At 41.4% G+C, this 12,007-nt stretch overlaps 1 protein-coding gene across 3 annotated transcripts in view; it reads left to right on the top strand.

Moving 5' to 3' along the window:
• The window catches only part of PREP (prolyl endopeptidase), a 108,059-nt gene extending 101,501 nt beyond the window's left edge, over positions 1–6,558 (top strand). For all 3 annotated transcript variants that reach the window (XM_065056608.1, XM_065056607.1, XM_021297228.2), the window contains exons 14-15: positions 740–896; positions 3,470–6,558. In XM_065056608.1, coding sequence (XP_064912680.1) covers positions 740–896; positions 3,470–3,764 — 452 coding nt within the window. In that variant the 3' untranslated portion in view covers positions 3,765–6,558. The remainder of the gene's footprint in view (positions 1–739; positions 897–3,469) is intronic.
• Positions 6,559–12,007: the final 5,449 nt, after the last annotated feature.

Here is a 12,007-nt window from a genome sequence, read left to right as displayed (position 1 = left end):
ATAAGGCAAGCATTATTCTTTAAAAAAATCTCCCTTCCAGTAGTAGGAAGATGGAAATCCTAAAGAAAGCACAACAGTAATTTGCTTTATTAAAATGAGGTTATTCCTCTGATTTTGTAGTAGGTTGCTTTTATCAAAACTCTTTTCATATGGGTTTACATAGTAATTACGGAAGAAAACTTTCATCAATAAATGGAGTTTTGCTCCTTAATGCCCTTTTCTTTGTTGGTACTAATGTTGAAAGGTGAGATGGTGAATCATTTAAGAAACTTCAATTCGGTAGTCCAAAAGCTCACATATTTTAAAAGTGAATTTCTCCTTTGAACTCTGTTCATTAGATTGGAAGGCAGTTTTCAAAGAACAGTGTGTTTGGTGCTTGAACAAGAGGGAAATAGTTCTTAATCTCTTTTGAAAATACCATCTTTGGGAATTGCAATTTTTATACGTTTGTGTATTTGCTTTCATTTTTGCTTAAAAGTCTATTTGACTTCATAGTCACTGGCAGTCTTCTCCTAGTGCAATTGGGTTTATATCAGATATTTTATACTCCAGCTTTTTGGCTTCAGATATTATATGGTAATCTATATTTCTTCTCACATTGTTTAAACTTAGGAGTTTTACTTTAAAAAAAAAAAAGCTTTTTGGAAGTTGATCTTTCATGAACTTGGCTGTGGAACTTTCACTGCTGAGCTTAATTCTTTAAGATATGTATACTAATAGAGTTGTTTTCCTGTCGAAGCTGCCTGTGCTAATCAGCGCCCTGACCTATTTGGCTGTGCTATTGCCCAAGTGGGAGTGATGGACATGCTCAAGTTCCACAAATACACCATTGGCCACGCCTGGACCACTGACTACGGCTGCTCCGACTGTAAAGAGCAGTTTGAATGGCTCTACAAGTAAGTGCCTTTAAATTCTTCTGTGGTTGTTCAAATGAATACTCTGCTCAACAGTTTCAGGTTGTCATGATCAATAGCTATTCTAAGAATTATTTCTTCCTTTCCCACACTGGATTTGTGGAGCTCAGCATTTCCTTCCAAGTCAGTTTTGCTTGAAAGACTATCTTCAAAGCCCTGTTGAGTCAACTGGTCATATATTTAAAGACCTTGTTCTGCTATCAGCTTTCACAAATTTTAAGGTTTTCTTTCTGAATAGTGACTCCTTTAGGCTGGCACAACAAAATATTCTCGAGTGAACCACTACATAAATTGTGTGTTTTATGATGGGGGAGAGACAATCACCACTGTGAATTACATTATACAATGTGGATGAGATTTATTTGTAGGAATTGGATGGCAGGAGACCATGACAAGTTATTAATTAATTTTTTAACTTCTTGCTGAGAGGTCTGGAAAGATTATTTAAAAAAAAAAAAGAGAGAGACAGCTGTGTGAGAATAGAAATTATCTGCACAGTGGATATGGCTAATAATGAGTGTAATAATTCTAAAATATGTTTTCTGGAACCTGGTCTTCAGTTATTACATTTGTGTTCCTTTAGTAATGAAGATTGACGTTCCAGGAGAATGCTTCAGACACACTAAACAATTTGGCTGGTCTGAAATTTAATAGAGTGTCTAGATATTAAAAAGTACGTGTGCTACAAGTACACTGAGATCTAACTTCATCTAAAGCATTTATTAAAAAAAAAAGAATAATTAAAAATCAATATCAAGTCCAAATACTAGATGATCAGTTGGGCCCATTGTAATCACATTGTTTCAAACCTCCAGTTGTCTAATTTAAGCTTTCAGTGGCAAACACTTTTTTGCACATACATTGCACAAAACAATTAACAAATTTCATAATTCATCTTTTATCAATAGATAAATTAGATCTTAGATAACAGATAAAAGATTAACTGTTAAAAAATATCAAAATAATTTTCATTATTTTGGACATTTAAACTTGCTTGCACATCTGTGACTTCATATATACTCAAGAGGAAAATAGAAGCGAAGCTTTTAATTCATTCTGTGATTATGAGAAATACATCTGTAGGAAGGAGTCACTCTGTAGTTGCTTACACACGTTTACTCACAAAATCTCAATGCAGAATTTTAGAAACATCTTATATGGCAATACCTGAAATATTTCTTTGCCTCCTTTTCGACAACTGGCAATTGCTTATCAAATGTGGGAGGATATATATGTAACGTCACTTAGATGTTGCCTTTACAGGTATCCAAAAAATACGTAAGGCAAATAGAGTGGCATGTAGTGACTATAATTTAACTTTTTTTCAACATAAATCATAGTCTGCAAATTCACTTATGTGTTCCTTAAGTGAAGATGAGGAAGCCAGGTGTCTGTTAGGCTGGACATTCCAATATTGTCATGTGTTCTTAAAAATAATTTGGACTTAATGGATACACCTCCAAGTGGGAAATTAATTCAAAAACAAAGAAAAATTTCCTTCTGTATTTTCTGTCATGAAATGGGGGATGGAGGGCAAAGTATCCTGCTCTTGATTTAAGGAATATAACCTGTAGAGAGTGATCAGGCATTGGAATGGCCTGCCCAGGGAGGTAGTGGACTCGCCGTCCCTGGAGGTTTTTAAACTGAGATTGGACATGGCACTTAGTGCCATGATCTAGTAAACGGACTAGAGTTGGACCAAGGGTTGGACTCGATGATCTCTGAGGTCTTTTCCAACCCAGTCGATTCTGTGATTCTGTGATTCTTCCTAGAGGTAGCTTTGTCTAAATACAGTATGAAATGGTTGGAAGGAATTCTTGGTGACTTATTATTCTGTTTAATTTCTAATGCTAGAGAGTACTTTGTGCTGAGATACGTAGATACATATTTATTTTATGTTACAGCAACTACAAGATGTAAATTCTCCTGCAAAGAAAACACATCTTGAAAGTTAGATTATTCATTGCTCAAAAAATAAGAATCAAGGTCACCTATCGAGAGCAGGAAAACAGGAAAGCAGTTATCTCAGTTTCCTGCTTGGTGTTCCCTCTGAGTGTGTGTGTGAGTGTGTGTGTGTGTGTGTGTTCAAAGGTGGCCTCAATACTGCAGGGAGAAAATTTAAGAACTGTACAGCCCTTGTGGCTTACCACCAGAGACTGTTTCCAGATGTGTATGGGAAGAAGCCATCCACACACAGACCTGGACTGCAGATGTATGCTGGGAAAAAGTCTCCATTTCCCTGTTTCCCAGCAGGATGGATCCCGCAATGGACTTGACAGCTTTCGCTGTAGTTTCCCTGTTGCCCGTTCCCAATATTTTTGGCTTTTCTGTGAGATGTATGCATGTGACTCTGTGAAATTAAATAAATGTACTTGCTTCACGTTTGAGAGGCAGACATCTGTGGCCACTACCAGTAGTGCAATTTTGATTTATGCAATTGAGAACTGTAATACTCCAAGTGGCAGCAAAGGCCCCTGTGACTATTTCAATATCAGAAGACCTTCTTTTGGGTCTTGAGGAAAAAATATATGTAAAGATCTGTGTGCTCTTCTCAGGTACTCCCCACTTCACAACATCAAACTACCAGAAGAAGACGGCATCCAGTATCCCTCTACGCTGCTCCTCACCGCAGACCACGACGATCGTGTGGTCCCTCTGCATTCACTGAAGTTCATCGCTACTCTGCAATACGCTGTGGGCCGAAGCCGCAAACAAACCAATCCCCTTCTCATCCATGTTGACACCAAGGCTGGGCACGGAGCAGGAAAGCCAACTGCTAAAGTTATAGAAGAAGTGTCAGATATGTTTGCTTTTATAGCCCGATGCCTAAATCTTGATTGGATTGAATAGGCACAGTGTTTATTACTGTCTCCTTTAGAAAACAAGGGCTTTTAACACCGTTTAAGACCAATCAGACTACTACTTGGTGTAGTACCTACATTTAAGAACTGCAGTTTAATATTTTATTGATCCATCCTGCTATGGAGTTTTAATCTTCTGTGCTTCCCTCCTTTTGGCATTTCTTTGAATTTCTTTTCTACTGCGTTCCAAGGTACATTTTGAAAAGCATGTTGAAATAAATAGCTGAGCTACTGTCGGTGCTGTTGTGAACATTTAGTTAGTACTAGTTGAGCTAATTTCCTGTAAACGATTTTAATGTATTTTGCACCTATAAACACATCCATATCATCTGTAATTAAATGTAAGTACTGTCCACATACAAGAACTCTGAACATACTTTATTTACACAGTAACTTATTTAAGAATGTAAATTGAAGGTGTTCAGTGATAACCGTGAAAGACTGAGGAGATAATAATCTGGGTAATTAAGTCAAATATTATTAAAAAGCTTATATTACATGCTGTTCATAAGTGTGTTACAGTTTATAATAATGATGTTGCTAAATTGTTCTTTCTTTCGAAGAGACTTCCAAGGTAACCAGTTTTTCTCTTCTGTCATTTATTTCCACACAGAAGAGAAAATGAGAGGCCAGAGAATGTGAAGAATTCTTAGATTCTCACTGTAATCTCAGTCAGAATACACAGATATTCTTCAACAAGCTGTCTGTTGTTAGCTCTTTAACTGTTTCTGAAGAGCAGACCAGACACGGATTTGGAGAGGGAAAGAAAAAAGAAAAAAAGCTTTGTCCAGATTGTTCAAGTTCAGTTTTTCCTGATGCCTTTGACAGAATGTTCTCTAACAAGCCAAAATCCAAACATACGTATTTTGGCTGCAGAACGGCTAGAGCTCAAAGTCACACTCCCTAATGATTTGACACAGTATTCAAACTGCCATTTCATGTCTTTGCCATCCAGGCTGTAGGGCTATAAGGTAGATGTGAGTATTTGCCTACTAGCCGTCCAAACTCTGATGCACTGCAGCAATTAGGGTTGGATTTTGCAGAGCAAAACAGTGTTCTACCAGTTATTATTAATCTTGTTGCCCCTCCAGAAAACACGGCTGCTTCTCAGTTTTGCGTAAACCGATAAATCCTTCCAGAATCATGTTCGTTGTTTTATTCATACGTAGACCTCTATTTTAACTCTGGGCTCAGGAATTTCATCTATAAGCAAACAGTGTCTCAGCCCAGAAAGAGGAGGGAGTGGTATTTAAAAGAGGAGTAGGCTGTTGTTAACAGCAGCAAAATTAAAAATAAATTTGCACCAGATTCACTCTGTGTTCCTCTCATGCTCTAGAGCTTCTGCTGATTCCCTCTGCAATCCAGGAAGGATCATCCCTCCCAGGCCCTTATTATGCATAAATTGATTTGGGGGTGGGAAAATAAATAAATTTTTAAAAATTATTTCCACTTTCCTATGAAATGCCATACCTGAAACCTGTATGTGATCTGGAGTTTATTTATGATCCAGGGGCATTACAGTTTAACCAGATACTTTGTGGATTGATGTGTTCTGATCACAGCATTGAATTAAACCATCAAAATAGGGAGTTGAGTGAGGGTGGGTTTTTTTTCCCATCCAGGCTGTGAAAACAGGGTTCAGGTTCAGCACCCCCTTTTCCCAGGGGTATGTGAACTTTTTTCTGCAATCATCTGGGAATTTTCAACAGTTTCCCTGCACAGCAGAAGCCAAGCACATAAAGCAGTGCCATCTCCACTCACAGCGACTCACAGTCGCGGCATCTGTCCTTTGCCGAGTGTTGACAGTATCATCAGGAGGGCTGAGCTTCACCTCTGAGACCAGAGCTTTTCAGGAGAGGGCCTGTGGAGAACACAGTTCTCTGGCATTTTGTGTTGGTGCATTGAATTGCAAAGGTTTGGGCACAGCCACCTCCATCATTTCTTCAGGTCTTTGTTCCTAAAACTGCTTTTCCTTGTTCTGCAGCTGCTGGAACACAAATTTTCTGGCACAGGTTAAAAATCATTCATTTTCCTCCTGAAGCTTTCTGTTGAAGCTCAGTTCCCTGAATGGCCCAGGATCAGGGCAGATGACCCATAATGTGGGGAGTTTGGAAACACAAGTTTGGGTAGCAATCAATAGCATTGAAGGTGGAGCTGGCTTACTGGAGGCACCACTCGCAAAATTAAAGTGTTCCAGAGTATCCCTTGTAGAATGCTGGTATCTCTGTTGGGAAGGCATTTTGTTTCCCTAATAGGGTCTTAATGTAGACATTAATTGATCTTGATCAGATATGCCAAGTACAGGATTCAGGTGCCAAAAATGTGATGTTGCAGAGCTGTCCTATTTGCTGCTTTTGCTCCTTTCAGTGCAGAAAGGGTCATGACTCCAACTGGAATATGTAATTAACTATGAGCGAGTAATGCTTTTGTAATACAGTGGGATTTAAACCTTCAGAGTTTGGTTTAAATAGGCCCGGAGCTAAACCATTCCTGATGTACAAAACCTAACAAAATCTCTGCTAGTCTGGTTTCAAGGTTAAGTTCTCTACAGTGGAGGTGCTCTTTCATGTATATTGTGCCTTTATTTCTAGTGCATGAAACAAAATTCACTAGCTGGGCAAGGTAACTTCCTCACAACTATTCGCTTTTTCAAAATCATGTTTCTTAGAAAAATAGATACCAATGTTTTGAGCCAAGATCAAAACCAGAAAAATCTTTACAAGAGGCTTATGCTCTGTGAACTCAAATTGTTTTTAAGTGGAAATAAATGAACTTTTAACATATTGCTCCTTCTGAGACTCTTCAGAACTAATGTAAAGATACCTTGTCTTTTCTCCCATGAGAATACTTTTGCATCAGAGTTGATTTATGTGAAAAAGGCCAGAAGTCTTTTTAAAAGCTGAGATGAGTCTTATTCTTCACAGAAAGAGGTATTTGAATTCCCTTGCATCAGAGTTAATTTACATTTTGTTAGCTGGGGAAAAAAAAAAGGCAACAACAACAAAACACCAACCCTGACTGTAGGTGGGCGCTGCACCACCAAGATCTAAAGATGGAAGAAGTGTGGCTGGCATGTGGATATGGAAGAATAAAGGCTGCTCAAGACAGAGTTTGGAGACACCTCTTTCTGGCACCATGGACTTTGGTATCACTAGGACTTTCTTGACTTTACTTTGCCATCTGTCTGTAGGAAAGTAGAAACTGAAAGCCATAGCTTGCTGCTCCTGACATCTATGGTGTCAGGTCGTTTATCTATTTTAAGCTTGAGGTAGGCCCTCAGGATTGCCTAAAGCTCTGCTTATAGACTCTTCGTGACAGCCTCTCCTGTGAAAGGGGCTTTCCAAGCCAAGTAGGATTTAGGGGGGAGGGCTGAGGGAGGAACTTGGAAGCCAAGCTCATAAACAGCCACCCGATTTTCTGCCAAGCTCTTCTACTTTGAAAATCTTCAGTAGACAGCTTTTGTGCAATTGCCCCTTTGTGCAGACCTCTGAGGATTTGGATAGTCCATGCTGTTTGAACAGCCAGGTTTGGCAACTTTGTTCATTTCTCCGTATGTTCTTTTAATTACTTCTGCCTTACTATGCTGCATGGCAGGAAAAGAAATAACATTCCTCTAGCTTTTTTTATTTCCTTTCCCTTGGAGGAAGTGGGGATGGGGGTAGCCTTGCAGTTCCCACATCTCTGAAGATAAACAAGGTGTATCCTCAAGATAACGTTATTCCTGAATAGCCATTTCTGAACAATCTCATGTCTACAGTTTATTCATGGCAGAGAAATCCCAGTGCTGGGACTCCCTCAGTGGAAGCTGAACTAGCTACTGGCATCTGCAGAAATAAACTGAAATTCAGGACTAGGAGAAGGACCGTGATTTGGCCGTTTCTCCTGGTTTTCTGTAGGAAGATTAACTGAAAATCCAGCATTTAAAACGAAAGCTGGGCAATAAGAATCTCTGTTCTGTAGACATCCCTCTGCCTTGCTAGCGGGAGTAACAGAGGCAAGGAAAAACTTGGTGCTCATGCCCTTACCCACAGCAGGGTACATTTAGTGCTCAAAGTCTGAATGGCAGGAGTCAATTCATGGCGATTTTTGTTAAAGGTTTCTGGCTTCTGCAGCAGATGCGGCGTGAGGAACGAAGTCAATGCATGGATGATGTCTCTGCACGTGTGACGTTTCTGCCCTGCCACGTGCTGTTCGGAAGACCACAATTTGTGCATGGGAACTACCTTCAGTGCCTCTCAGCCCTTCTCTGTGCAAACATGAAGGAGACATCATTCTTTAACCTCTTGAAGCGGGGGGGCACATGCTATTTTAACTTAGGTAGGTATCTGATAGTGCTAACTGGAGCATTAAATTGGATATTTGTCTATTACCTAAACAGGGCAATATTAGGCCCAAAATATTATCTGTAATTTTCATCTTAGCATCATTGTCAAAATACAGGGGAGATATTCAAAAGAAAAGCAATGGAAAGGGCTTGACTTTCTAGTATTCCTATTGATTTGACCCTTTCAGTACTTCAGGAGGCTGGATGAACACTCACTGTGTGACTTCTGAAATAAGCATTCCCCCAGACACGAAGGGGGGTGAAATTTTCTGATTTTAGGAAACAAGGTTGTATTACAAATGTAAGATTGCACACAGTGAAGGTACAGACCAGCTGCAGTCTGAGCTGCATGAAGTATCTTCATTCAGCAGGGGCGGCTGGGCTCATAGGAGGTAATTCCATTTAGCTCTTTGCACCATTGTTTTCGTGAAGCTTTTCTTTCCCTGCGAAGAGCTGTACTTCACCTCTGACACCTCCTCAGTAGAACAGATGAACATTAAGATATATTGCATTTCAGTGGTGCCCTGAAATAGATTATCTTCTCCTGTGGAACTTTGAAAGTGTCAGAAGACAACAGCAACCGTGAAAAAAATAATGTTTGCTTTGCCACCTAGCAGTCATTGAGCAACCACGAGCATACTAAACAACAGGAAAATTGTTATTCGTTAGTTATACACCAGTTAATGGAATCTTTTAGAAGTTCAGATGAGAATGCTTAGCTGGTGAAAATTGCTTTCTGTGCTGCTTTGCTTTTAGCCCATATCCTCATGTGCAACCACAGTGCATCATCTTGACAGCAATTGACAAAGTGCTGTAATGTGGACTGCTGTTTCCTTCATGGGGAAATTAAAAGATGAATAAAAGGTCCAGGCATTTCACTATTCAGAATCCTTTGGAGCTGTAACAGGAGCAGATAAACAATACTTGGTGTCTTCTGATTATTTCAAATGAAACCGTCATTTATCACCAGAATAAGCTCCGCTGTAGAAAAACAGGCTTTTAAATGTAGCTGTGTGCAGGTATCTATTTAGGTAGTTTACCCAAGCTGCTAAGCACTTCCAGTTTCGTAAAATTAGTGTTAATAATTAACATTCTGCTGCTGAAATTGCTTTTCAGATCTAGTTTAAAGCTTTTCAGTATGAAAAATGTATTTTTATTATAAACATAGAAGTGGCATAAAGCTGTAGAGATAAAATGTTCACAGGGACACAAGCTTCAGCTCTTTTAGCTTTTATCTTGCATTTCACTACGTAGACACAGGTACTATGAAAACTTTGCATTACAGTAAAAAGGTGAAAAAAACCTTTATGATTGCTGCCTGTAAATCGCAGGGCTTGGGAAATCTCTGGTGTTGACTGTACCTAAAAAAACCTCCAACTGTATTTTGAAATTAAAGGGGATTCCTTTTCCTGATTAGGGATGCTCAGGCCTCCTGGAGCTTCAAGGAAGTGCAGATCCCAACCTGCTCTTCACAAGAGCACCCATCACTCAAAATGCTTAAAAGCAAAAGTTCTTGAAATTCCCCATATTTGCAATGTGGTTATCCTCCAGCAAAGCTTCGGCTGCCAAGGACAGACTGGAAAACATCCTCCTCTCACAGATGACAGTCACTCACACAACAATCCAGTCATTAAACAGTTTGCTGCTATGGGACTGCTGCCCAGTCTTCCTGCGTGCTGGAGCCTTCCAGGGCCTTTGCGCTTGCCAGAGGAAGTCGATTGAAGGGGAGGGGTATCGAAGTTACTAAGTCAGTTCCAGCTAATGAATTTGAAAGCTTATTGAGGCCATTTCATTAGAGGTTTTGGACGGCTTCTGTTATTTTCGATGCTTGTTTCCTTTGGTGAGAATTAGGCAGCCTGTTCTGCCAAGCGGAGGGGGTACAGCAGCGCTGGGTCTGAGAAGGAGTCACCTGATGGTGGGAGTCACCTGATGGTGGATGTCACCTGGAGAAGCATTCTGGAAAACATGCTGTCAGTTCATCAGGGTTTAACACCAATGTGCACTAATTTCTGCTTTACAGATCTAATTTGGTGAAAGGGAATATCAGAGCATTAATTGCAGAGGGGTATTGTGGCCTCTTCAGTCACTCAGAGTGGCTGTGGGGGGCAAGGCACCCTTTGTAGCAGGACCTGTCAGAAACATGGGGAGCAATCACCAGCCAAATAGAGGCATGTCTCTCAGTGGATGACAGAATGAGAACCATCTGTCATTGGTTTTGGATGCACAGGCCTGCGGAGCTCCTGCTTATGGAGCTGAAGGAAAAGCCATTCCCCCGAGCTGTCAGAGCCTGGTTTTGAGTTGTGTTGGCTGTAGCTCATCCCAAGCTCCCACACCAGCCATTGGGCTGGTGCTTAGCTATAGTCACCAAACCGCAGAAGTTCTCTATTTGGCTGTTGTTTTGGGAGCTGAGGATGATGTACCTGCGACTTGAGAAGGGATGTGATAGATTGAATCACTTAACCACTCAGCCACTTCACCCTGCTCTGCAGGCTGTGATACAGATGGGCTTGACCAGGTTGCCAACAGACCACAGTGCCACAGGGTGGTCTCCACTGGTGGCTGATGACTGACGGCAGCAGAGCTGAAGCAGAGGGCAGATTTTGGGCAGGAGTGTTGGCCCTCTCTAGCCAGCTAGAAAGGCATGGCAGCCTCCACTTGAGCCTCCCCTTTTGGGCACCACCAAATGGCTGACAGGGGTCTAAACCCCTGTGATGTGGGAATCCTCCAAGACAGGGACAGCACCCAGGTGCCACCCTGTCTTGGACTCCCCTGAGGGTGGTAGGTCCTACCTGTCAGCTCCCTTGTCCTACCTGTCATTCTGCACCAGATGATGTGGTCACCAAGAGTAAGTCCCTCTGGACAGCCCGGTTTCCCCACGCAACAGCCAACAGAAGCCTCAGCTCGGAGCTGGGAGAAAGGGAGACACCGGCACAGACCATGGCCATACCTACAGGTCCAGTCCCCAGGGTTGGACCATAGTGGGCAGATCTGGGGGCTGATCATGAGGCCCATCAAGAGCCCCTAATATGGCAAGCAATGCACCAGGTCCAGGTTCCAGCCATGAGCTCCAGACAGGAGCAAAAGGAGATGGCGCCAGAGCAAGGCTGGAGAGAAGCTACAGTGCCCATCCAAGGGGTCCATGGATGAGACAGGCTGCCCACAGCACAGAGACAGTATCAGGGGCTACCCAGCACTTGAGATGAACACTCATATGGTGAGTTTTAGAAATAAAACTGAGATTTCCTAGTCACTGGATAAATAGAGGCTCCTCTTCTCCAGAAGCAGACATTGGTTCCTCTTCTAGGGAGAAAATGGGGTATTTGGACATTCTTGTAGATGGCAGTGTTGGTGCCCTGGGTACTGCAGGACTTCAGACCCACAGATGCCTTGTGATGTAAATATAAAATACTAAAGCAAGGCAAATTCCAAGAGTCTCCCATTTCCCAGTAAATACTGAACTATAGACATGTGGTCACTCTTATTTTATTTTATTTTATTCCTTCTGGGTCCTGAAATGCTTTATTTGTCTCAGACCAGAGCAACTGCTTCTTTGAGCAATGGGAAAAGAGGTGGGATCTGCTCAGGCTACACTCACACATAGAAGAGTTTGTTCAGCCAGGCACATAAAGGTTGTGCCTTGCAGCTTCTGACTTGGGCCTGTCTTTAGCAAATACGACTCATTGTGAAAAGTTTTGTACCTCTTTAAATAAATAAATGCCTCTTCCTCACGAGGGCTTCAAGCCTTGCAGACATCTGGTCAGACTCAAACAGCTGGTGATAAATCATCCTGGGGAAAAAAAAACCCTTTTCTTCCTCTACTTTGTGCCAAGATATTATATTCTTCCAGCTGACACCAGCCTCAAGGTAGAAGTCCAGCATTAATCATTTTTGCCTGTCTGCTGCAGTAA

The sequence above is a fragment of the Columba livia genome, chromosome 3 (assembly GCF_036013475.1).
Source record: "Columba livia isolate bColLiv1 breed racing homer chromosome 3, bColLiv1.pat.W.v2, whole genome shotgun sequence".
Taxonomy (NCBI): Eukaryota; Metazoa; Chordata; class Aves; order Columbiformes; family Columbidae; genus Columba; species Columba livia.
This window is presented reverse-complemented; position numbering and strand designations above follow the sequence as displayed.